This window comes from Poromitra crassiceps (genome assembly GCF_964638095.1).
Source record: "Poromitra crassiceps genome assembly, chromosome: 27".
Classification (NCBI taxonomy): domain Eukaryota; kingdom Metazoa; phylum Chordata; class Actinopteri; order Beryciformes; family Melamphaidae; genus Poromitra; species Poromitra crassiceps.
Genome location: NC_139650.1, coordinates 2,223,604 through 2,250,718, shown reverse-complemented (window position 1 = coordinate 2,250,718; position 27,115 = coordinate 2,223,604). Strand labels below are relative to the sequence as shown.

Genomic DNA, 27,115 nt, shown 5'->3' with positions numbered 1-27,115 from the left:
GTCACACCTTCCACTTATTCCCTTGCTTTTCTCTCCGTCAGATCGAGCACCTGTACGGGCTGACGGTGTTTGAAAACTACCTGTACGCCACCAACTCAGACAACGCTAAAATGCAGCCTAAGACCAGTGTGATCAGGGTGAACCGCTTCAACAACACAGACTACCAAGTGGTGACGCGGGTGGACAAGGGAGGGGCGTTGCACGTGTACCACCAGAGACGCCAGCCGCCAGGTAGAATACACACACATACACACACACGCACACGCACACGCACACGCACACACACACACACACACATGCATAGACACGCACGCACACACACACACACACACACACAGCTGCATAGCGTACTGTATGTATGCTTGTGGTGTGGTGACGTTGTACTGGTCCTCCTCGGTGTCCAGTGCGGAGCCACGCCTGTGAGGCGGACCAGTTTGGGAAGGCTGGAGGCTGCTCAGACATCTGCCTGCTGGGGAACAGCCACAAGAGCCGCACCTGCCGCTGCCGCTCCGGATTCAGCCTGGGCAGCGACGGCAAGTCCTGCAAGAGTGAGTAGGCCTCGGTCCACCTGTTCCAACAGCTCACAAGGTGTTGCGTCTACCTGTTCCAACAGCTCACAAGGTGTTGTGTCTACCTGTTCCAACAGCTCACAAGGTGTTGTGTCTACCTGTTCCAACAGCTCACAAGGTGTTGTGTCTACGAATTGAAACTCGAAAGGAATCGAAACTGATTCAATTCTGTTTATTGATTCCGAAACAAATTTTGCGTGCCGAACATACTATTGAAATCCGAGTCTGACACAGACCCTACATAAAGTGTTAATTTTAAATTTGTATTCACCTTATCTTCAGACCTTACAGTGGGCCAAATTCTTCCGGGTCCTATTAACACTTCCGGCGGTCACGGCGCCAAATATGAAAGAACGTCATGAAGAAGAGAGTTGTTTTTGTAGCGGACAGCGCAGGGTGTAAAATAACGTAGCCTACTACTTTGAGCTCGGTACACAGCAAGCAAGCGGAGTATCCACTGTTAGCCAGGTCAGATAACGTTATCGTCGACAATGACGAGCACTTTCTTGTAAAACATACCTGGACTCCAACAAAGAAAGCTTCAGAAGGTTTTCTGTCCTCCGAGCGCTCGAGCCACTTGCGTCTTAAAGACCCGCAGACGTTAACGTAATTCCCTGGAATGCGAGAATTAACGAGCCAGTTACATGGCGTTGCATTCTTAGACATTGCCGTTTGCTTTTATTTGGTATGTTGCACACAATTGGCTAAATTATTAGTTAATTCAGAGTTAGATTATATTGGAGCAGCCAGCCATTTTTTTTTTTCTTTTTTTTTGCCGGTAGTCGTCGAACGACCACACAACCAGGTCAAATGGGCGTGGCTACATAAGGTGAATACAACAAATTATAAACTGTTGATGTTTACAAAAAAATCATAATAAATGGCAACGCAATGTTATGATAATAATTAAGAATATGACTTGTGTAATGGTTTAAACAAAATAAACATGTGACCTATTTTGATCCAGCCCCACAAAGAATTGGATTAGATCGATAAGCAGAATTGGAATCAGAATCAGAATCGTTAAAATCCTAATGATACCCAACCCTACTCAACCCAAAAGATCTTCTGTCAAACTCTCCACAACAACTCTAGCTGATAATTAATCTGCCTTTCAATATACTCCGTTCTTGCCCTCACTTCCAGCTTCTTTGACTAGCTTATGAGATTTTCCTCTCTCACCTGATGTTGATATTCAGCCTCCAGAATCAATGTGTAAAATAGCTCCAGCAGCCTAACTGTACCAAGGAGCTGGGGAGCTACATTGATTCCTCTAATATTGACCCAAAGCCAAGGGCGGCCAAGGTTGGCTCAGAGATGCTGCTGTGCTGCCCTGGGTTGTAGGCTGGTACGAACTAAAGAGCTGAGAAACACCAGAAGCCACTTAGTGGAGCTCTGTATCCCCCCGCTGACCTCTCTGTGAAGCAGCCAGGCTGATTCAGCTCCATCTGACGAGTGTATTCATATTCTATCAGGCAACAATAGCAGAATAATGGATGTGCCTCTGAGAATAGCCTGCCCTTGAAAATGGCACAAATGGGAATTGATTGAACTAAAGGCAACCTTTCGCTCAACAATAACCCCCCTGCACCCCTCCTGGCCCTCCACCTTTCTTGACATAATTGAAAATCACTTAACTTTCATTAAGGGCTTTTGCTGATATTGCACATTATTTCCTTGTTTAATCAATACAAGTTATTTGGAAGAATGCATTTGTGAGTCAGCATTTCATCTCTTGATTCTTCGTCGAACAGAAATCGATAAACAACAGGAGATGTGCAGGTGAATTCTGTTCATGTGAATGCCGTTCTAAGCTGTATACAGTATGGACTTTTCTGTTGTTCTTGGTTTCGCTTCAGAGCCAGAGCACGAGCTGTTCCTGGTCTATGGTAAAGGTCGTCCAGGGGTCATCAGGGGCATGGACATGAACGCCAAGGTGCCGGATGAGTACATGATCCCCATAGAGAACCTGATGAACCCCAGGGCCCTGGACTTCCACGCCGAGAGCGAGTTCATCTACTTTGCCGACGCCAGCAACTACCTCATCGGACGCCAGAAGATTGATGGAACAGAGAGGGACACCATTCTGAAGGAAGGTACAAGAACCACAGCTGGTTGGAGAGATACAAGTAGTGATGCAAGAAGCCAAACTGAAAATATAGCTAAAACACTTTTTGTCGTTTGTCTTTTTAACATTTATTTATCCAGCTAGTCTCATTAAGATTTAGAATTCTGTTTTCCAAGCCTGGGCAAGCTGGCCAAGAAAGCAGCATCAAAACAAATATAGAAAATTAGACATCAGTAAAATTGTACACAAGTAAAATACAGTTAAAGTCAAATAAAAGAGAGCAAAATACAAAAAGGTCATGGGCCAAACTGTGATTTTGGAGTGAGTGATGTTCCTTCGTGTGCTATAGCAATGGTCATCTTGTGTGTGTCCCAGGAATTCACACAGTAGAGGGCCTCGCTGTGGACTGGATGGCTGACAACCTGTACTGGACAGACGACGGGCCCAAGAAAACCATCAGTGTGGCGCGGCTGGAAAAGGCCTCACAGACCCGCAAAACCCTCATCGAGGGCAGAATGACCCACCCACGCGCCATCGTGGTGGATCCTCTACACGGGTGAGGGTTTGTGCATAACCTCAGAGGTGGAGATTATGCTGGCTTTGAGATGACTAGCTGAGAGATGGATAGATAGATAGATAGATAGATGGATAGATAGATAGATAGATAGATAGATAGATAGATAGATAGATAGATAGATAGATAGATAGATAGATAGATAGATAGATAGATAGATGGATGGATGGATGGATGGATGGATAAATACTTTATTGATGGCAAAGGAAGTTCTGGTGTAGAGTAGCTTCCAACATGTACATTACAGGGTAGGTAGGTGCAGATAAAAATGTCTGTAGAATCACGCTAAGAGACTAAAACAATAGGAATAAACAGGATAAAAGATAAAAGAAAAATGTCCATGCAGAGACAAGAAAGAAAGTGCCTCTGCATGGAGACAACTACTGTATGCATATACAAAACTGACTAAACTAGATCTAAAATACTATCAACATGACATATTGTCTTTGCGCCGGGTTACAAGATAGATAGATACATACATACATACATACATACATACATACATACATACATACATACATACATACATACATAGATCCATACATACATCACCATATCATCGCCATATATACACACACACTTAGGCCCGGTCGTGGCCCATCTCAGTGGCCCACATCCCTGGGGAGCGTCCCCCTGCCCAGTGAAGAGGCGTTATCTAGCCTGATGGCCCAGGGAACAAACGAGTTCTTGTGCATCAGCGCTCTTTCAAATAGCTCTTAATCTGTGTGTGCGTGTCTTATTGATGTGACCTCTCAGCCCCTCTCCCGAGACACACACACACACACGCACTCGTAAAACACACACACACACACACACACACACACACACACACACACACACACACACACACACTTTTGGATTGCCAGTGACAGGGCGATGTGCGTCCACACACACACTCCTCAGGGGAAAGGCACTCGCCTCCACTAACGCCTGTAATCAATCAGGCACAGTCACAGAGTGAAGAGAGGGAAGAGAGAGAGATGAGTGGAAAGAAAAGAGGAAGGAACAGAAGAGACAGAGACGGAGGGAGAGAGAGGAATATGAAACAGGAGGGACATTCCAGTGGAGAAGTGGATGGACATATTTGGACAGTGTTGTGACGGGGCCAGTAGCTCTGCTGCCTAGATCAGTGCTGAGGATTGACAGGTGCCCAAGTACCTGCTGGTGACAAACACACTGCCGGTCAGCCTATCGACAGATCAGCTGGGAAACACTGTAGAGCCAACCGATTCTTCCACACCAGGGTTTCCTCGAGGGGGGTCCCCAACACGTTAAAGAATGATTCAAACTTCACCATTAATTATATTCCAAGAAGTTGACACAATTAGAGAATGTATAAGAATAACATTTTTTGTTGTTGTTTTTAACTCTTTATTTTGTCAATTTTCCAAAATAGACAAAGACAGACAGGTATACACAAATATAAACAAAACAATAATGCAAGTACAAATGGGGCAGCGAACATGAGGTCTTGTTAGAGAGAGGTATCTTCTTATATTAGTAACTTTGTTATTTCAAGTATGGAAGAGAGAGGAAAGAATGTTGGATGGAAGCGAGAGGACAAAGAGAGAGATACAAAAAATAAAAAAAAATAAAAAAAATAAAGAACCCTAGCCAGTCTCAGATTCCTGCAGGTAACAGTCCCATTTTATCCAGAGGTTTTCCCCCTTGTCTTTCTGGAGGCGGAGAGTGAATGTCATCTTTTCCATAAGATGTATATGGTTGACGATTCCTATGAAAAGTCCAGCAGTAGGAGGGCTTCTCTGGAGCCAACACCTGGTGATAGCTTTTTTACATGCAACCAGTAGTATTTTCAGGAGATAGGTGTCACTTTTACATAAACCATCAGGCATGATTCCGAAGTACAGTGTGAAAAAGGACATCTCAAAATCGAAACCCATTATTTTTTAAATCAAATCTCTCATGTCTTCCCAAAAGGGTTGGATATTTGGGCAGAGCCAAAATATATGAGCATGGCCCGCCTGTGTTGACCCACACTCCCGCCAGCAATGATGCTGAGATCCAGTGAATTTTGATTTTTGTTTTGGTGTTATAAAAAAGCAAATCAGGCTCTTCCAGCCAAAGTCCCTCCAGGTCAAGAATAACTGTTTTGATCATAGTTTCACGTATCACTCTACCTACAATACAGATTGACTGTTTTGATCATAATTTCACTTATCACTACCTACAAAACAGATTGTCATCAGCCTGTTGTGCAGCCCCTATGAATAGCACTTTTCAGCACTCTTCATAGGGAGAGACCAAAAAATGTCATCCAATGGGGGTCCGTTGCCCTAATGTGGACTAAATGATGGATCCCTGATATGGAAAAGGTTGCATTGGGATACTCCACCTTCTCCCTTTCTCTGTCCGCATCTATATCTGACACACGAGCACACAGATGAGGACTTTGTCCACCTTTGCGGCTGTACTGTAACAGCCAGTGTTGGGGGTAATTCATTACAAAAGTAACATATTACATGTAATACATTACTTTTAGCAGTAACTCAGTAATATAACTTATTACTTATAGGATTTCAGTAATATTATACCAGTTACTTTGTCAAGTAACTCAAGTTACAAATTGAGTTACATTTGATCAAATCGAAGCACATATTTAAAAAAGATACAATCATTTCCTAATCAAACTGTGTTTTTTTATGCAAATAACCACTATAGATGACAATAACAAAGGAAAAGAATAACATTTAGAATTTTGGATTGTTTACACTGACTTCAAGGCGGTTGAAATGATTTTTGGGGATGGTTCATTCTGCTGCTGCTGTTGTTTTGGTCAAAGTAATGCAAAAGTAGTGTAATAAGTAACGAGTTACTCTACACAGAAAGTAATATTGTAAAGTAACTTATTACTTTCAAATGAAAGTAACTAGTAATATGTAGTATATTACATTTTGAAAGTAACTTGCCCAACACTGGTAACAGCTGGCCTGTCGCTCCCTCAGGTGGATGTACTGGACAGACTGGGAGGAGGACCCTAAGGAGAGCAAGCGAGGAAAGATCGAGCGGGCGTGGATGGACGGCTCCAACAGGAACGTCTTCCTGTCCAGCAAAACGGTGCTGTGGTCCAACGGCCTGAGCCTGGACATCCCCCAGGGCCTCCTGTACTGGGTGGACGCCTACTACGACCGCATCGAGATGGTCTACCTCAACAACTCAGAGCGCAAGGTCAGCACTCTCTCTGTCGCATGCATCAGGATTATTTTACTGCACTCCAGAGAGAGAGAGAGAGAGAGAGAGAGAGAGAGAGAGAGAGAGAGAAAGAGAGAGAGAGAGAGAGAGAGAGAGAGAAAGAGAGAGAGAGAGAGAGAGAGAGAGAGAGAGAGAGAGGGGTTCAGTGGAATCAAAGCGGGGGATTATTCTGACAGATCGAGCTAAAAGCGAGTGTGCTGTAAAATACTGTACATTGGAATATACACTGGAAGTACATATATATAACAACTTGGGTTATTCATCATATTTAATAGCCTGTGTGAGGGCTATATTTTGGCATGATAGTATAAGTATAGAAGGCAGCTACATTTTTTAGATTATCGATACATTTCACCAGCTGCTGATAGTGTACTGGTATAATAATAATAATAGCTATATGGTGTTGTTTTGCTGTGCAACAATGATTTAGAGATATCATATTTAAATGTTTGTAACTTTATAATCCAGAAATTGGTATAATATAGTTGAAATATTTTATAATAGACAATTGTAGCTGCCCATTATAGATGATCAAATGTCACTGGCCAATGCATTTTCAAATCTATTTACACTTCCACCATCCACCTTGGCACCACCATGGACTAACGTGTATGCTTTAACTGTCCAGGTGTGTTCCCAGACTCCTGTCTATCTGAACGCACAGGGCTGTGTGTGTGTGTGTGTGTGTGTGTGTGTGTAGCTGTGTGTGTGTGTGTGTGTGTGTGTGTGTGTGTGGCTGTGTGTGTGTGTGTGTGTGTGTGTGTGTGTGTGTGTGTGTAGCTGTGTGTGTGTGTGTAGCTGTGTGTTCTCTGAGCAGACGTTACCCTCCTGTTGCTTTCCTCACGTCCCCAGACGGTGTACGAGGGCCAGGAGCTGAACCACGCCTTTGGTCTGTGCCACTACAAACACTTCCTGTTCTGGAACGAGTACCGAAGCGGGCGCATTTACAAGCTGGACACCACCACCGGCGTGGCCACTCTGCTGCGCAACGAGAGACCACCCATCTTCGAGATCCGCATGTATGACGCTCAGCAGCAGCAAGGTAGGGGGCAGCACATCACACACAGACCAGATACCCAAAGACTTACAGTATTCTATGACACGTACCACTTGACGTGACTTGTGGTTATTTTGTGATTTGCATTAACGCTTATACCTGTGCGTCATGTGTGTTCACCTCTAGGCTCTAATGCGTGCCGTGTGTACAATGGAGGCTGCAGCAGTCTGTGTCTGGCTATACCGGGAGGCAGGCAGTGCGCCTGTGCAGAGGACCAGATATTAGAGCCAGCCGACAACACCAGCTGCAAAGGTAAATACAGTGCGTGCGTGCGTGCGTGTGTGTAGGTGTGTGTGTGTGTGTGTGTGTGTGCGTGCGTGCGTTTGCGTGTGTGTGTGTAGGTGTGTGTGTGTGTGTGTGTGTGTGTGTGTGTGTGTGTGTGTGTAGGTGTGTGTGTGTGTGTGTGCGTGCGTGCGTGTGTTTGTGAGACTGAGGGATATTCCACATACTGGCAACTGTGTCTCTGTGAATCACTGTGATTGGATGAGTCTGTTATACTTACATAAGTATTTATTGATATTGGGCAAGAACAATCTACTTCAAAGATGAGTCAAGCTGTGTGCGAGTGTGTTGCTATGAGTACCTGCATATATTATATTTGAAAGCAGGCAGATATGCCTCAGTTCTCCTGCACTGAGCAGGCTCCGATTTCTTTCCACTTTTGACTGATGCTTTGCTACTCTTGTGATTGTGCTTCACTTCAAAAAGCCCCCGTTTTTCATGTTGAAAAATGAGTCATTCAAAAGCTGATTCTGTCACTTCTACTTCCTCTCCTGCTTCTCTGTCGTCTTCTTTTTATGTCTCTCTTTCACTCTCTCTTCCTCCCCCCCCCCCCCCCATCCCTCCCTCTCTAGCCAACCCATCCTACATCCCCCCTCCTCAGTGCCAGCCGTGGGAGTTTGCCTGTAAGAACAACCGCTGTATCCAGGAGCGCTGGAAGTGTGACGGGGACAATGACTGTCTGGACAACAGCGACGAGGCTCCCGAACTGTGCCGTGAGTTACTACGTGCACGCGCGCGCGCGCGCACGCACGCACGCACACACACACACACACACACACACACAAAGACAAAGACAGAGACAGAGACAGAGACAGAGACAGACAGACAGGCAGTGAGGCAGACAGACAGACATACAGGCAGACAGGCAGACAGACAGGCAGACAGACAGACAGACAGGCAGACAGACAGGCAGACAGACAGACAGGCAGGCAGACAGACAGACAGACAGGCAGACAAACAGACAAACAGATAGACAGACAGACAGACAGACAGACAGACAGGCAGACAGACAGGCAGGCAGACAGACAGACAGACAGACAGACAGGCAGACAGGCAGACAGGCAGAGAGGCAGGCAGACAGACAGGCAGAGAGGCAGGCAGACAGACAGACAGACAGACAGACAGGCAGACAGACAGACAGACAGACAGACAGGCAGACAGACAGACAGACAGACAGACAGGCAGACAGACAGACAGACAGGCAGACAGACAGGCAGACAGACAGACAGACAGACAGGCAGACAGACAGACAGACAGACAGACAGGCAGACAGACAGACAGGCAGACAGACAGACAGACAGACAGGCAGACAGACAGACAGACAGGCAGACAGACAGACAGACAGACAGGCAGACAGACAGACAGACAGACAGGCAGACAGACAGGCAGAGAGGCAGGCAGACAGACAGACAGACAGACAGACAGGCAGACAGACAGACAGACAGGCAGACAGACAGACAGACAGACAGACAGGCAGACAGACAGACAGGCAGACAGACAGACAGACAGACAGACAGGCAGACAGACAGACAGACAGACAGGCAGACAGACAGACAGACAGACAGACAGGCAGACAGACAGACAGACAGACAGACAGACAGACAGGCAGACACAGGCCTCTGAGTCTAGTGAGTGAGAGCTGACTCTGAGTCTAGTGAGTGTGCGCTCAATACACACCATTTTATGTGAGTATGTGGTTGCGTGTGTGTGAGAAGGAATGTCTGTGAATCTGGAAATGCTCTCTGTCTGTCTGTCTGTCTGTCTGTCTGTCCGTCTGTCTGTCTGTGGTCAGAGTGCAGACAGGTTCCTATTCCAGACAAAACAAAACACAGTCCAAAACAGCTAGAATATCTGTCCATTCTTCCACTCATGTGTGCCTCACATCTCTCCACCTCTCTCACCATCCATCCCCACATCCCGTATCCCTCCTCCTCCCCTCCAACACGCCTTCTCTTCCCTTCTCACGCTCACATGCTCCGCCTCCCCAGACCAGCACACCTGCCCCACCGACAGATTCAAGTGCCAAAACAACCGCTGCATCCCACTGCGCTGGCTCTGTGACGGAGACAATGACTGCGGAAACGACGAGGACGAGTCCAATACCACCTGTTCAGGTACACAGTACACAGTACACACACACACAGACACACGCACACACACAGACACACACACACACACACACACACACACACACACACACGTCCTCTTGACATAATCATAATAATGTTGTGTTAATAATGTTAGTATTAGTAATAATGTTAACGTAACATAATAATGTTTGTCTTTTAGCTCGCACCTGCCCCCCCAACCAGTACCCGTGTGCCAGTGGCCGCTGCATCCCCATCTCCTGGACATGTGACCTGGACGATGACTGTGGTGACCGATCAGATGAACCCGCGTCCTGTGGTTGGTCCCCTTGTTTGACATTTCACCATCGGCCTGGGTGCTTTTATACCTGTACTCTCATCTATGACACTCATGTATTAGCAAGTAGACAGTTTTTAAGAAGTGCTGGGGGTCCTCTTAATGTAACGATACATTCCCTGCCTACCAACATGAGAGTCGCAGGTTCGAGCCCCCGTTTTACCTCCGGCTTGGTCGGGCATCCATACAGGCACAATTGGCTGTGTCTGCAAAAGGGAAGCAGGTTTAGGGTATGTGTCCTCATTGCTGCACTAGTGCCTCGTCTGGTCGGTCGGGGGCACCTTTTCAGGGGGAGGGGAACTGAGGGGAATAGCACGATACTGCCACGCGCTCCTGTACGTCCTGCCGGTGAAACGCCTCGCTGTCAGGTGAAAAGAAGCGGCTGGCGACTGAACTTTGTGTCGGAGGAAGCATGTGCTAGTCTACAACTCTCCCCCAGGTCGACAGAGGGGGAATTGGCCACGTACAGTTGAGAAGAAAACGAAGTGTGTTGCTGTATTGACGTCTAAACTGTCCGTCTCTGTCTGTCCCCAGCCTACCCCACCTGTTTCCCCCTCACCCAGTTTACCTGCAACAACGGACGCTGCATCAACATTAACTGGCGCTGCGACAATGGTCAGTGTCTGTCCTTCATCCTCTCCTCTTCCTCTCCAGTGTGCCTGTGTCCAGTGACAACTCCTTTCCTTCCCTCCGTCACATTTCCTCTCTTGCCGTGCATGTTGGTCCGCCAGGCTCGTCTTGGCTCCTGCTTTCCTCTGTTTGCGCGTGAAGGTTGTTTTGTGTGTTGTCGTTGTTGTTTTTTCACCTTTCTTTCCTGTCTTGAGTTGTTTTGTGTGTTGTTGGTTTTGTTGTGCCGTGTTGTGCTGTTCGCCCACTCTGCTGTCTTCCGTTGGTTTCTGTCTTTCAGAAAAGGATTGTGGGGACGGCTCTGATGAGTTGAATTGTCCAAACCCGACCGGTTAGTGCATAGATCAACATGCACCATAGCCATGACGCTAGCCTAGCTGTAGCCAGTCAGGGCTGCTTCCCCACTAATCTCACGTGGCCACACGCACAGGCCACCACAACCCACGACTGCTGCCTGCTACGCTTCACAAAGGGGGCAAAGATGCACAGCTCTGGAAGTGAATTAGACTTCAGTAGTTCAAATGACATTACTCTCTTGATAGCATTCTGTTACATCACCACACGGCCATCTTGGTAGGAAAATAGCAAGTGATTGTAATCAATTAACAGGTGATTGTAATCAATTAACAGGTGATTACAATCAAGTGACACAACCAGCCAATGTGTGTGTATTGTAGCGCCATATTGGTAGGAAAATGCTTGTGACCTCATGGGAATACTATGAAGAGACAAGAATCTGAAAGAGTAGTTGCTGTATTAGTGATCAAATTAATATATATGTTTAATTACATATCATATAATTGGGATTGTAGGACTAGTTTGAGAATGAATGTATTTTGAAATGAGGTACTCTAGCACTATGAGTTATAGAGTAGTTTGTACATTTAATTAGTATGGGTAGGTGTTCCGGACGCTCTGCTAACAAGCTCAATGTATCAGCGCTGGGTACATTCCCTCATGGTGCATGGTCTGATCTATGCAGTTTCTGCCATTATTATTTACTTTCTCTCTCCTCTCATATTCCATTTGATTTGTATTCCATGTTTTTCACTGTCCATGTATTCATTGTAACAAAAGCAAACCCTTTCTGTACACATGCTGTTGTGTTCTTTATGTGTTTGGGTCAGTGGGTGTGTCTCACAATGTGTGCGAGTGTGCGTCTGACTGTGTCTGTGCTTCAGATAACGACTGTGGGGACAACAGTGATGAAGCAGGCTGTAGTCACTCCTGCTCCAGTGCTCAGTTCAAGTGTAACAGCGGCCGCTGCATCCCCGACTACTGGACGTGTGACGGAGACAACGACTGTGGAGACTACAGCGACGAGACCCATGCCAACTGCACCAATCAGGGTGAGTGTCACTTACAACCTGCCAATCAGGTTGGGTCTCTTTTACAGTTACTGAGAGATATTAAACGTCTTTCTGTGGTAGATTAGTGTATGTAGGACATGTTTACATGATTTTTAAGCATTACAAAGCCAATGGTGGATTCTGTTAGCTATCATGTAGTTGCTGAGTATGTGGCACTTCACTTGGGGCAGAAGCTGAACTACCAATTATATAAGAAAAAAAACGTGTGCATAATTACCTAAAAGGGGTGTGCTTTCTGATTGGCCAGGAGGTATTTCTAGAGCAACATTATTTCAGCTTAACCCACAGCTGTCATGTTATTTGCACCCCTTTCAGTAAGCAGTAAGCAATTTTAGCAACACATATTCATATCCAATTCCTTGCTACTATGTTTCCAGTAAACTTGCTCTTCAAAGGTAATATACTATACTGTTGTATATGGTGCAATATTTTTGCTTGGTGTTGACATCCCATCCACCTTGTTCATTCAGTATGGGAGGATACATACCCTGTCATTAAGAGCATTTAAATAACCTAACTGTCTGTCAAATCTATAAACAGACTACCTGTTTATGTTTTGTGGTGTATTATTTGCTTGTTAAACTGGTGAATGGCTGTAATTTGTGGCCAGATTGCAAACCACGCTGCAGTACCGGATCTGGCCCAAGAAAAAGGCAGCAAAGCAAAAAGCTGTGAGTCAAATAATATAGTGGGAGTGTGGGGCTTCATAGAGAAACATATCTTTATCTGCCGACCACACCGTGGGCTGGAACCAGAGGGCTGCAGTTCCTGCCACCCGCCTCCTGGGGTGCCGGCTAATGGGCCGGTACAGGCCAGGGTCCAGCTCCTCCCACAGTCTGGGGCAGGCCTTCACACCATGGCTGCTTCACACTGACAGCTCCTTGATGGATGGTCTATATATAGCTTGTTTGCAACCATGTGATTACGATGACGTCAACAATCGAGTTGGACATGAAGCGAAAAGCAGAATGGACGAGATGGAGGAAAGACGCTACTGTACTGTATTACGAAAGAAAGGTGTAAACAGAACACCATGATATATTTTGGACGTGAATCATGATCTTTAGGTTATGGAGAGGAACTCCTGCTATCGAGGCAGCAGATATAACGTTATACGGTTAAGCGACTACCTTGTCCTTCAGACATCCTTCTACTCACGAAAACAAATGAAAGCATACAAAAGTATGGAGGCATAGAACTCAGTTCACTCATTTTCCAACATGCACGATTCATCAAAATACACAGCAACAAATAAACGCCACCCCACAAATAAACCACCTTCGCAATAGCTCAACAACTCTTGTCGGCACTTGGCAATGTGATTTTTCAACTCAACAGAGCACGCAGCCACAGCTTGACAACTACAGTATATACAGAAGCTCTATGCTTTACAAGTATTCAAAGCAGCCCACCAAACAGTCCCTACTGGACAAGAGGCAAAACTTTCAGACTGTGTTCAATCATGGTTCAAATTTGCAACAAATACACAGAATGCATCAAGACAAACGTAAGCGTACCGCTTCTAATGGCTGCGATGCGCTGTTGTCAACACCGCGTCTTTTCCAATCCAAGCCGGGGGGGGAAACAGTCCAAACTTTCCAAAAATGTCTCCTCCAAGATCCAAGATGTTTTTTTTTTTATTACTCACACAAGTCGCTGTTTTAATTAGCAACAGACTTTAGTTCAATTCTCGACTAGTTTTTATTTTTCAGTTATTTATCAGTTATTCGCAACTATTTATCCAAGCGTGAATGCAAGTCCAATCGTCAGTTGTGAGTAGGGACAAGGGGTTTTTCAATAAAGACAAGTTTTTATTCTACGTGATTCTAACATTTTCCGCTTCTAGTCTTTTTTTGTTACCAGTCATTATAATTTGACAAGTATTTAAATGCTCTAATTGCAGCGTTGAATCAGTTCTCCAGTCAGATCCTCATTAGTTATTGTCACAATCTTTTGATGGAGCACATTGTCCGTGCTCAGGGCTCTGTGTCCTGATTGGATCAGTGCAGGAGGCAACAACTGAAAGAAGGTCATTAAACTGTCCTCTCTCTCTCTCTCTCTTTCTCTCTCTCTCTGTCTCTGGCTGTCTCTCTCTGTCTCTGTCTCTGTCTCTGGCTGTCTCTCTCTCTGTCTCTGGCTGTCTCTCTCTCTGTCTCTGGCTGTCTCTCTCTGTCTCTGTCTCTGGCTGTCTCTGTCTCTGGCTGTCTCTCTCTCTCTCTCTCTGTCTCTGGCTGTCTCTCTCTCTCTCTCTCTGTCTCTGGCTGTCTCTGTCTCTGGCTGTCTCTCTCTGTCTCTCTCTCTCTGTCTCTGGCTGTCTCTCTCTCTCTCTGTCTCTGGCTGTCTCTCTCTGTCTCTGGCTGTCTCTCTCTCTGTCTCTGGCTGTCTCTCTCTCTCTCTGTCTCTGGCTGTCTCTCTCTCTCTCTCTGTCTCTGGCTGTCTCTCTCTGTCTCTGTCTCTGGCTGTCTCTCTCTCTCTCTCTGTCTCTGGCTGTCTCTCTCTCTCTCTGTCTCTGCACAGCCACCCGGCCGCCTGGAGGTTGTCACACAGATGAGTTCCAGTGCCGGATGGACGGCCTGTGCATCCCCCTGCGCTGGCGCTGCGACGGCGACACCGACTGCATGGACCTGAGTGACGAGAAGAACTGTGAGGGCGTCACGCACATGTGTGACCCAGCTGTCAAGTTTGGCTGCAGGGATTCTGGTGAGGGGGATTCAAGTAATTCACTTCAGATGTTGAAGTGTCAGAAGTACATGAACTCTGTTTGAGGTGAGACCTAGGCTAACTACTAATAGGTATCACCGTGAAACTTCCCCCAGTTGATTACCTGCAGTTAGCTTTCTGAAATGTTATGTTTAAATATGCAAATGAGGCATTATCTCACTATTATTATAAGGCGGAGGTGTTCCGTGGCGCACAACTGCTCCACAATTGCTCAACTTGTGCTACTGTAGGAATTAGCACGAGGCCTGGAAATGAGCACGCGAAGCACGAGCACGTGCGCACATTTGCATACATTTCCAGAATAGAAATCTGAACATTGGATAAAGCCAGGTTCAGAATTCGTGTTTCATTTTGTCGACATATTAGAGAGCCAAAGGTTTTTACTGAGGGAATACTGGATATCCAACAGTCATTTAAAAAAATCTATTTCTGCCATGTTTTTAGGAATAAAATGATATATATATATATTATATAATGACTTCGTGATATATGAACAAACCCCTCTGTAAAATCCTACAGAATAGGTAAGTTAAGTGCTACTGAAGTGGAGTTTTCTGGCTCAGAGTATGAGAAAGAAGACAGCCTTTTTTGCCCTATTCACCTGCCATGTCTCACCGTAAGTATTTATTCACCCTGTCTTCTGTCCCTAGCACGCTGTATCAGCAAAGCCTGGGTGTGTGACGGGGACAGTGACTGTGAGGACAACTCCGACGAGGACAACTGTGAGGCGCTGGTGTGCAAGCTCTCGCACCACGTGTGTGCCAACGACTCCACCATCTGCCTGCCCGCAGAGAAACTTTGCGACGCCACCGACGACTGTCCAGATGGCTCTGATGAGAAACTCTGTGGTAAGGCACTACATTACCCAGGTTGCATTTCAGCAAAAGAAACGCCAACTCACTACAGGATTTCACAGCAATTCTCTGAGGCTTTTCCCTCATGTCACCCATCCTTAAAACTTGATTCATCTCCTCTTCTCCTTTTCGCAGACCTGTGTTCACTGGACAATGGCGACTGCAGCCATAACTGCACAGTGGCGCCCGGCGAGGGTGTGATCTGTTCCTGTCCACTGGGCATGGAGTTAGGCTCCGACAACAAGACCTGTCAGATCCAGAGCTTCTGTGCCAAACACCTGAAGTGCAGCCAGCGCTGCGAGCAGGACAAGTTCAGTGTGAAATGCTCCTGCTACGAGGGCTGGGAGCTGGAGCCTGATCTGGAGAACTGCAAGAGCACGGGTACGGAGAGGGAGCGGGGAACGGGGAACGGAGAGGGAGTGAGGTGGAGAGGGAGCTGGGGTACGGAGAGGGAGTGAGGTGGAGAGGGAGCAGGGGTATGGAGAGGGAGCAGGGGTACGGAGAGGGAGCAGGGGTATGGAGAGGGAGCGGGGTACGGAGAGGGAGCAGGGTATGGAGAGGGAGCAGGGGTATGGAGAGGGAGCGGGGTACGGAGAGGGAGCAGGGTATGGAGAGGGAGCAGGGGTATGGAGAGGGAGCGGGGTACGGAGAGGGAGCAGGGTATGGAGAGGGAGCAGGGGTATGGAGAGGGAGCGGGGTACGGAGAGGGAGCAGGGTATGGAGAGGGAGCAGAGGTATGGAGAGGGAGTTGGGTAAGGAGAGGGAGCAGGGTATGGAGAGGGAGCAGGGGTATGGAGAGGGAGCGGGGTACGGAGAGGGAGCGAGGTGGAGAGGGAGCGAGGTGGAGAGGGAGCGAGGTGGAGAGGGAGCAGGGGTACGGAGAGGGAGCGGGGTACGGAGAGGGAGCGAGGTGGAGAGGGAGCGAGGTGGAGAGGGAGCGAGGTGGAGAGGGAGCGGGGTACGGAGAGGGAGCAGGGGTACGGAGAGGGAGCGGAAGAGGGTTGAGGGTAAGGGTGGGACAGAGGAGGTTTTAATAGAGTGAAAGTAAAAGTGAAAAGACTGGCAGTGAGGATGAGGAATGACAGCTGGTGATGGATGATATGATTGATGTTATTCTTCATATTATTATGATATATGATATTCAGCAGGGGGAGGAGAGAGTAGGGACTGGGCTCTGGGCTTTGTCAGGCCTGGAGACGGCAGAATGAAGGCTCCAGAGTCTGGGAGTGTGGTGTGGGTTTAGGATCAAGCAGAGGATAGGCTGTCCAGGCAGGAGAGTGGTTGGAGAGGACGCACCATGCCAAAGTGTGATAACCTTACTTCTCAATAACAACAATAGAAAGAGAGGGAGGGGAGAAGGGAAGACTGTTTTCACCAAAGGATGAGGAGGGAAAGCAGTAACTAATCTTGTGGGGAAAGAAAGAATCTGAAATATGAGACTAAAGTGAAGGGGAACTTTTTTAGTCCACAAAACATTTGTGGAGTTCCATAGCAAAACAGTGTTGCAGCAGAGGCATTTTATGTCCTGTCGCCCCTTCCCCCCTAATTTTTCTTCTTCCTTTTTTTTTACATTTGAAAGCTGATCACCATCCACTTGAATTATTCAGGAAAATGCTGCAACAATGTTTTCCTGTGAAACTCCACAAATGTTTTGTGTAATAAAGAACTTCGTGTGGGGGGTGAGTGGATATTAACTGAATTTTCATTTTTGGGTGAACTTATCCTTTAATGGGCAAGGCATGGGAAACAGCGACTACTCAATCACATTAAATTAGTTTTGAATTATATCATCCATATAAGGATTATAGTTCTCTCCCACTAGCAACTAGCCAATGAGTAAAGCTGAGTTTCCTGTATGATTCTGCTGTACACTCCCAGGTCTTAGAGACCAGCTGCCTGCCAGTAGCCAGTCATTCATCACCCTGCCTGTCTGGCTGCCTGCTGGCTACAGATAACTCTGACTCTGTCTTATTTATGCTGTGTTTTAATTACATAGGATTAGCTGTTTCCAACACGCTGGACAAGCAGACAGTCACACACTGCAATGGAACGTGGTTGCGTTGCAAAGTTTTCCATGCTGTCTCAAATAGTTTGAGGGTCAATCAAAGGTGGCAGGCGAAGTGTTTTTTTAACCCTTTAAGATCTGGTTGGTTCTTTAAGATCTGATCGGGCCTCCTTTAAGATCTGATTGGGCCTCCTTTAAGATCTGATTGGGCCTCCTTTAAGATCTGGTTGGCTCTCCTTTTGAGAACGGTCTTTGACTTCCCCCTCCTTCTCCGCAGATCCTTTCAAACCCTTTATCATTTTCTCCAACCGCCACGAGATCCGCCGCATTGACCTGAACAAGGGAGAGTTCAGTGTGTTGGTGCCAGGTTTGAGGAACACCATCGCCCTGGACTTCCACCTCAGCCAGAGCGCCCTCTATTGGACGGACGTGGTGGAGGACAAGATCTACCGCGGGAAGCTGTCCGAGAATGGGGGTGAGCAGTCGAATGCCACCTGCTGAGTCTTAGTATGCTCAAGATGCTGTTTTTGCTGCACCTCTTGCTACTTGCTGCCTGCTTGCGACTTTTATGAGTCTTCTCATGAAGATTTCGACAAAGATTTTACAAAGAGGGAATTTTGGGGATCGGATTGTTGGGGATTGTTTGTGCGTGAGCTGTTTGTGTTTACTAGCGAATTGACACTGCCTGGCAGGCCGACTTAGAGTCTGCATGCTAGCACATGTACTGCCAGGCACCCTGGCTGCTGTTGCTAAGGGCACTGCTGAACAGAAACACAGATTTATTTATAGTGCTGGCAAAAAAGACACAACTAGTGAATCAAAACTAAAGTGCTACCGTCATAAAGACCAAAGCAATCCGCCGTGACCTATCTACAGAGGCAGGTTATGTTTGTGTGCGCGCGTTGTTCTCGAGTATCACTTTGATCTCTATGTGTGCATACAAGCACGTGCATAAGTGTGTGTTTTCCCCGCTCCAGACAGGATAATGACTCATCTCTCAAATGATTACACATTTGCCTCTGATTAGGGATCCGATGGAAAAGGAGTGGGTTAGAAAGAGGCCTGGAAAATGTGCCACTAGCTCTGCAAGGCACTTCTTCTGGAGAGTTTTTCAAGTGCCAAATCCTATTCCACTTTTGACACAGGCGAAAAAATAAATCAAACTAGACGTGCTCCTGGAGCACCGAAATGACAAAACAACACTGGTCTATTGTCATCAGTGTTGGCTTGTTTATGTTTTCATTTTATGGGTTGAAGACATATGGAGACTGTCTCTCAAATACTAACCTTTTGTTAACTTAACAGCGTGTGATGGTAGTTTTGAATGCAAATTGTTTAATCACTTTTGCATCATTTGTATTTATTGGAGCAAAATGGATTAGTGCTTTGAGTTGCAGTATAATCTGAAATGTTAGGGTTAGCGTTGGGTTAGTCTTTATGCTGAAAACGGATATACTCACAAAATGCTTGTTGAGGCTTTAGCAGGACACATTCTATCAGTATTTCTGGAGCAGCAAGACAAAACAAGTCAAAGATGACTGGATCAGTAAGACAAAACAAGTCAAAGATGACTGGATCGGTAAGACAAAACAAGTCAAAGATGACTGGATCAGAATTCTCCAGTAGTTTCAACTAAAGATGTACGACACATTTAACTCAACCTCATGCTATCGCTTTCTTCCCCGCCCCGCTGACAGTCCCTTCTGTGCTACTTCTTTTCCCTCTCAGCCTTAACCAGCTTTGATGTGGTCATCCAGTATGGGCTGGCTACCCCCGAGGGCCTGGCAGTGGACTGGATAGCGGGGAACATCTACTGGGTGGAAAGCAACCTGGATCAGATCGAGGTGGCCAAGCTCGACGGCACCATGAGGACCACCCTGCTCGCCGGGGAGGTGGAGCACCCTCGAGCCATCGCCCTGGACCCCCGGGACGGGTAAGTACTGCCCTGCCTACATGGTCTCTGAAGAGAGACGCGTTGGCTCCCGCAATTTACTCATTTATTTTCCCGCAGTGTTCCCCGCCTACCTGTCTGTACTTTGGGGGTCTCAAAGTTGGTCAAAAAATAAGGCGGGATAATCATTTCCCCACTTGTGATTGGTCGAATACCATCAAATTTACTTCCAGTCTTGAAGACGACAACTTCCTCTGTCCAAATTTAAATGTGAAGTACAGAGAGAGACCACGGCCTACAGAACCTGCTTGTAGAGAGAACACTTCTACAGCAGATCTACTGAGTTACTAGTAACGATTTAAAGGTTTACGGTTTTGGTGGATTAACTTGACTGATCCTGGACCTACAGACAGTAGATGTTCTAATGAGGGTAGTAGGTGAATAGCTGACCCCACCTGCATGTTGTGGCATGTTGATGCTGCAGGATCCTCTTCTGGACAGACTGGGATGCCAGCTTGCCGAGGATCGAAGCAGCATCTATGAGTGGAGCGGGCAGGAAGACCATCCATAAGGAAACTGGCAATGGAGGCTGGCCAAATGGACTCACTGTGGATTATCTGGAGCGCCGCATCCTCTGGATCGATGCCAGGTCAAACAGAGGGCACAAACACACACACGCACACACACACACACACACACACACACACACAGACACACACACACACACACACACACACACACACACACACATATACGATTGATCATTGATGCATGTATCATTTAGCTGTCCCAGACATCTCAATATTATCTTTCAATATGGTACACTACCCAGGTCGGACGCCATTTACTCAGCCAAGTACGATGGTTCTGGGCTGATCGAGGTTCTGAGGGGACATGAGTATCTGTCGCACCCCTTCGCCGTCACCATGTATGGGGGAGAGGTTTACTGGACGGACTGGAGGACCAACACGCTGGCCAAGGCTAACAAGTGGACAGGAAACAACGTCACTGTGGTCCAGAGGACCAACACGCAGCCTTTTGACCTCCAGGTCTACCATCCATCCAGACAGCCCCAGGGTGAGACGTACGCACACAAAGAAGAACTAGGAATATTACTGATTTGTGTGACACGTGAATTATATATTTGACTCTTTGTCTGTCTTCACTTCTGTCTCTCCACTCCAGCTCCTAACCCATGTGCTGCTAACGATGGCTTGGGACCTTGCTCTCACCTCTGCCTCATCAACTACAACCAGACTTTCTCTTGTGCCTGTCCTCACCTCATGAAGCTGGGCACTGACAGACACACCTGCTATGGTAAGCCTGCCCCCCCCCCTCCCACACACACACACACACACACACACACACACACACACACACCATTATTGTACAAAACATACTCTTTGACGATTAATTTGGTTATCGATTGATCTGACGCTTATTTTTCTCGACTAATCGATTGGTCTATAAAATGTCACAGAATGGTGAAAAATGTCAATCACTTTTTCCCGAAAGCCCAGGATGACATCCTCAAAGGTCTTCTTTTGTCCTGACCACCTGTCCACAACCCAAAGATAATGAGTTTACTGCTATAGAAGACTAAGAAACCAGAAAGTATTCACATTTAAGAAGCTGGGAAGGAGAGAATTGTATTATTTTATTATTTATTATTTTATTAATGTTATTATTATTTTATTTTATTTATTTAAAAAAATAGTTGGCTATTACTTTTCTGTCGATCGACTAATCATGGCAGCTCTACCTCTGAGCTGGCAGATGATCTTTTCCCCTGTGCTTGTCTTGGCAAAACTGCAGTTGAGTACCACAGTGTAGAGAGAGAGAGAGAGAGAGAGAGAGAGAGAGATAGTACCATAGTGTAGAGAGAGAGAGAGAGAGAGAGTACCACAGTGTAGAGAGAGAGAGAGAGAGAGAGAGAGAGTACCACAGTGTAGAGAGAGAGAGAGAGAGAGAGAGAGAGAGAGAGAGAGAGAGATAGTACCATAGTGTAGAGAGAGAGAGAGAGAGAGAGTACCACAGTGTAGAGAGAGAGAGAGAGAGAGAGAGAGTACCACAGTGTAGAGAGAGAGAGAGAGAGAGAGTACCACAGTGTAGAGAGAGAGAGAGAGAGAGAGAGAGTACCACAGTGTAGAGAGAGAGAGAGAGAGAGAGAGATAGTACCATAGTGTAGAGAGAGAGAGAGAGAGAGAGAGAGAGAGAGAGAGAGAGAGAGTACCACAGTGTAGAGAGAGAGAGAGAGAGAGAGAGAGTACCACAGTGTAGAGAGAGAGAGAGAGAGAGAGAGATAGTACCATAGTGTAGAGAGAGAGAGAGAGAGAGAGAGAGAGAGAGAGAGAGAGAGAGAGTACCACAGTGTAGAGAGAGAGAGAGAGAGAGAGAGAGTACCACAGTGTAGAGAGAGAGAGAGAGAGAGAGAGAGAGAGATAGTACCATAGTGTAGAGAGAGAGAGAGAGAGAGAGAGAGAGTGTACCACAGTGTAGAGAGAGAGAGTACCACAGTGTAGAGAGAGAGAGAGAGAGAGAGAGTACCACAGTGTAGAGAGAGAGAGAGAGAGAGAGAGAGAGAGAGAACCACAGTGTAGAGAGAGAGAGAGAGAGAGAGAGTACCACAGTGTAGAGAGAGAGAGAGAGAGAGAGAGTACCACAGTGTAGAGAGAGAGAGAGAGAGGGGGGGGAGGGATTAAGCAATCCAGACTTTTCTCACTTTGAGGTGGGATTGCTGCGACAGCTTGTGAGAGTGAGCTTATTGAGTGGGTGAGTTTAGTATTCAGGGAAGCACTTTCCATTATCTGCCGAGTTAATGGGAACGGAGAGCCCCATTCTGTCTGAAGCAGGCGTCAGGAGCCACAGCTCTCCACATTCACCACCTCCTCTGGCCAGGCCGATACAGGCCCGTCTGGATCATTACTCTCTCCCCACGTCGCTTCCTCTCGCCCTGCCTATCGTTTGAGCGCTGTGCCCAGTCAAACGATAAGGCTGTTGAGCCCAATGCCAGTGTAATGCGTCAGCACTGATTGAATTCACTGGCGGTCATGGCTGTGTTATCGAGTTAGCCGGCCAGACACAATCACCGGAGTCAGAGATGCAATTGGATGAACTGTCTGTCTGCTCGAGTGGCACGGACGATAAACACATTCACCCACGCTGCTGCGACCGACCTATCAGCACTCTGACACATTGGTGTCCACTCCGGCCTTTGCCCTTATATGATGTATTATATGAAGCCTTTTGACTGGAAGCTGCACTTGACTCTTTGATTACACACCAATCTAGTGCTTTTGACTTGGGGCTGCTCGCCATGGCAAAAATTATTAATCACGATTACTTTTGACTGATATTGAGATCGCAATTATTCAACGCGATGACTCATTGACTTTGGCAACATCATGCATTTATTGAACTTGAAAAAACGTGTCTTTTTAATATTGGATTTCTTCTAACTTTAAATATAAGTGAACTGAGAAACAAAGAAATCAAAATAAAACTAAATAGTGCATATATATGAAAACATTTATATATACACGTGTGTGTGTGTGTGTGTGTGTGTGTGTGTGTGTGTGTGTGTGTGTGTGTGTGTGTGTGTGTGTGTGTGTGCGTGCGTGCGTGCGTGTGTGTGTGTGTGTGTGTATATATACTGTATATATATAGAAGTGAATAACCACCGCATACTTAAATTGACTTATTGAGATTTATTCAGTGAACAACGTGCTTAGCCGGCAGCGTCATCAGGTTCACTCATTAGTTCGTGCTGTAATGTGTGCCCCTCCCCCGTAGAGTCTCGTCAGTTCCTGCTGTACGCTCGGCAGATCGAGATCCGAGGAGTGGACATCGACAACCCGTACTACAACTACATCATCTCCTTCACCGTGCCGGACATCGACAACGTGACGGTGGTGGACTACGACGCCATGGAGCACCGCATCTACTGGTCAGATGTCCGCACCCAGACCATCAAGAGAGCCTTCATCAACGGCACCGGAGTTGAGACTGTGGTCTCCGCTGGTACGGAGGAGGCAGCACAGTAAAATACACGCTATTGGATATTGTGTTACACATCCATGTAACCATCCTGGGTGCAAAGCTGGCCTGAGACCTTGGTCTCATGTCATCTCCTTCTCTTCCAATCTTTCCTGTCCCCGAAAAAGGCTTGTTTGCATTTTCCGTTTTAAAGCAGGTACGAGGAACATTCATTTTGTGTTGATTTTAGCGGCTCCCTGTGGACAAAAGTGGTAGTGTTCCTGAACACCGAGGGTCCTCCCGCTGTCGCTGTCTCCACCCATAGACCGTATAAAAAATATGAGCGAAGTCACCGTGATGTCACCCATTGGTTTGTGATCTCCCGTTTTGACGCCTCTAGTTTGGCTTTTTGGCCGCTGCCATCTTGACGTTCTTGCTCAACTCACGCGAGATCAGGGGTTTCCCCACAGAGATCAGGGGTTTCCCCACAGAGATCAGGGGTTTCCCCACAGAGATCAGGGGTTTCCCCACAGAGATCAGGGGTTTCCCCACAGAGCCGCAGCTCCGCCTTCTATTGGTCCGTGATCAGCCAGCTGCACGATCACTGGACAGGTGTCCTGTCAATCATGCCCAAAACATCTTTTCTATCATATACTTTACTCTAAACGGGTGAGTTATATTAAAATTCACTCCCTGTACAGTTATTATGAAAGGTGAAATTTGTTTATACAGACCAAAACCGTTTTTTGAACCAGGCTGTCGCTGTAAACATGTTTATTTATGCTGTAAAGACGGGCATTTTAACATGGGGTGTGAATGTGGATTGACTCGCTCTTGCAGCCACCCTCAAGTGGACATTTGAGGAACTGCAGCTTGTATTACTCGGCATTGGCTTCAATGCGACCAACAAAGCCTGCCCCATCAGTGCGAACACAATAAAAAAAAGGGGGGGTTCTTCAGCTCTTCTTAGAACTATTAAAAAGTGTCTCTGGTCCAAAAGCACAAAGAGAATGTTGATTGATTCCTCACTGTGTGTTGTCTCTCCACCCTCAGACCTGCTCACTGTGTGTTGTCTCTCCACCCTCAGACCTGCTCACTGTGTGTTGTCTCTCCACCCTCAGACCTGCTCACTGTGTGTTGTCTCTCCACCCTCAGACCTGCTCACTGTGTGTTGTCTCTCCACCCTCAGACCTGCTCACTGTGTGTGTTGTCTCTCCACCCTCAGACCTGCTCACTGTGTGTTGTCTCTCCACCCTCAGACCTGCTCACTGTGTGTGTTGTCTCTCCAGCCTCAGACCTGCTCACTGTGTGTTGTCTCTCCACCCTCAGACCTGCTCACTGTGTGTGTTGTCTCTCCAGCCTCAGACCTGCTCACTGTGTGTTGTCTCTCCACCCTCAGACCTGCTCACTGTGTGTTGTCTCTCCACCCTCAGACCTGCTCACTGTGTGTTGTCTCTCCACCCTCAGACCTGCTCACTGTGTGTTGTCTCTCCACCCTCAGACCTGCTCACTGTGTGTTGTCTCTCCACCCTCAGACCTGCTCACTGTGTGTTGTCTCTCCACCCTCAGACCTGCTCACTGTGTGTTGTCTCTCCACCCTCAGACCTGCTCACTGTGTTGTCTCTCCACCCTCAGACCTGCTCACTGTGTGTTGTCTCTCCACCCTCAGGCCTGCTCACTGTGTGTTGTCTCTCCACCCTCAGACCTGCTCACTGTGTTGTCTCTCCACCCTCAGACCTGCTCACTGTGTGTGTTGTCTCTCCACCCTCAGACCTGCTCACTGTGTGTTGTCTCTCCACCCTCAGACCTGCTCACTGTGTGTTGTCACTCCACCCTCAGACCTGCTCACTGTGTGTTGTCTCTCCACCCTCAGACCTGCTCACTGTGTGTTGTCTCTCCACCCTCAGACCCGCTCACTGTGTGTGTTGTCTCTCCACCCTCAGACCTGCTCACTGTGTGTTGTCTCTCCACCCTCAGACCTGCTCACTGTGTGTTGTCTCTCCACCCTCAGACCTGCTCACTGTGTGTTGTCACTCCACCCTCAGACCTGCTCACTGTGTGTTATCTCTCCACCCTCAGACCTGCTCACTGTGTGTGTGTTGTCTCTCCTCCACCCTCAGACCTGCTCACTGTGTGTTGTCTCTCCACCCTCAGACCTGCTCACTGTGTGTTGTCTCTCCACCCTCAGACCTGCTCACTGTGTGTGTTGTCTCTCCACCCTCAGACCTGCTCACTGTGTGTTGTCTCTCCACCCTCAGACCTGCTCACTGTGTGTTGTCTCTCCACCCTCAGACCTGCTCACTGTGTGTTGTCTCTCCACCCTCAGACCTGCTCACTGTGTGTTGTCTCTCCACCCTCAGACCTGCTCACTGTGTGTTGTCTCTCCACCCTCAGACCTGCTCACTGTGTGTTGTCTCTCCACCCTCAGACCTGCCTAACGCACATGGCCTGGCAGTGGACTGGGTGTCACGGAACCTGTTCTGGACCAGCTATGATGCCAATAAGAAACAGATTAATGTCGCCAGACTAGACGGCTCCTTCAAGAATGCTGTCATCCAGGGCCTGGACAAACCACACTGTCTGGTGCTGCACCCAATACTGGGGTTGGTCACACACACACACACACACACACACACACACACACACACACACGTGCACACACACCTACACACAGAGCTGTCACACCAAGATCAATGAAATGGCTCTCAGACACCCTGCTGATTTCACCTTCAACCCACAACACTAACACAGACAGAACTCTCTATCTCTCTCTCTCTCTCACACACACACACACACACACACACACACACACACACACACACACACACACGGTCTGGCTATCAAGCTCCCTCCTGTTTGCCGTGTGCTGTGACAGTGTGTCTGCTGTGTAGTTGGGTGCAGGGTCCAAAATGAGCAGCAGCCACCAGCTGAATGCTGGTACAATCTGCTAGATGCTAAGTATGGCTGCTAGATTTGCTTCACTCACCAGCCAAACATGGGAACATTTACGAGCCGTTTGGCCGTGGGGCAACAACGTTCATGTTGGACCCTGGTTAGGTGTAGATGTAATGTTGTACCCTGGTTAGGTGTAGATGGTTAGGTGTAGATGTAATGTTGTACCCTGGTTAGGTGTAGATGGTTAGGTATAGATGGTTAGGTGTAGATGTAATGTTGGACCCTGGTTAGGTGTAGATGTAATGTTGGTGTCCCCTCTTGTCTCACACCGTGTCCCCTCCTGTCTCACACCGTGTCCCCTCCTGTTTCACACCGTGTCCCCTCCTGTCTCACACCGTGTCCCCTCCTGTCTCACACCGTGTCCCCTCCTGTCTCACACCGTGTCCCCTCCTGTCTCACACCGTGTCCCCTCCTGTCTCACACCGTGTCCCCTCCTGTCTCACACCGTGTCCCCTCTTGTCTCACACCGTGTCCCCTCCTGTCTCACACCGTGTCCCCTCCCCTCCTGTTTCACACCGTGTCCCCTCCTGTCT

At 47.4% G+C, this 27,115-nt stretch overlaps 1 protein-coding gene across 1 annotated transcript in view; it reads left to right on the top strand.

The window, feature by feature from the left end:
* The window catches only part of LOC310799432 (low-density lipoprotein receptor-related protein 1-like), a gene marked incomplete at its 5' end in the record, with an annotated part of 176,046 nt that overhangs the window by 91,928 nt on the left and 57,003 nt on the right, over window positions 1-27,115 (top strand). The window contains 22 exons of the mRNA XM_083662014.1: window positions 42-231; window positions 405-548; window positions 2,429-2,665; window positions 3,013-3,193; window positions 6,175-6,397; window positions 7,274-7,463; window positions 7,605-7,730; window positions 8,333-8,473; window positions 9,749-9,874; window positions 10,050-10,166; window positions 10,719-10,799; window positions 11,993-12,160; window positions 14,699-14,881; window positions 15,553-15,750; window positions 15,892-16,137; window positions 18,039-18,236; window positions 19,490-19,694; window positions 20,137-20,301; window positions 20,485-20,729; window positions 20,838-20,969; window positions 23,445-23,672; window positions 26,056-26,230. Coding sequence (XP_083518140.1) covers window positions 42-231; window positions 405-548; window positions 2,429-2,665; window positions 3,013-3,193; window positions 6,175-6,397; window positions 7,274-7,463; window positions 7,605-7,730; window positions 8,333-8,473; window positions 9,749-9,874; window positions 10,050-10,166; window positions 10,719-10,799; window positions 11,993-12,160; window positions 14,699-14,881; window positions 15,553-15,750; window positions 15,892-16,137; window positions 18,039-18,236; window positions 19,490-19,694; window positions 20,137-20,301; window positions 20,485-20,729; window positions 20,838-20,969; window positions 23,445-23,672; window positions 26,056-26,230 — 3,899 coding nt within the window. The remainder of the gene's footprint in view (window positions 1-41; window positions 232-404; window positions 549-2,428; window positions 2,666-3,012; window positions 3,194-6,174; window positions 6,398-7,273; window positions 7,464-7,604; window positions 7,731-8,332; window positions 8,474-9,748; window positions 9,875-10,049; window positions 10,167-10,718; window positions 10,800-11,992; window positions 12,161-14,698; window positions 14,882-15,552; window positions 15,751-15,891; window positions 16,138-18,038; window positions 18,237-19,489; window positions 19,695-20,136; window positions 20,302-20,484; window positions 20,730-20,837; window positions 20,970-23,444; window positions 23,673-26,055; window positions 26,231-27,115) is intronic.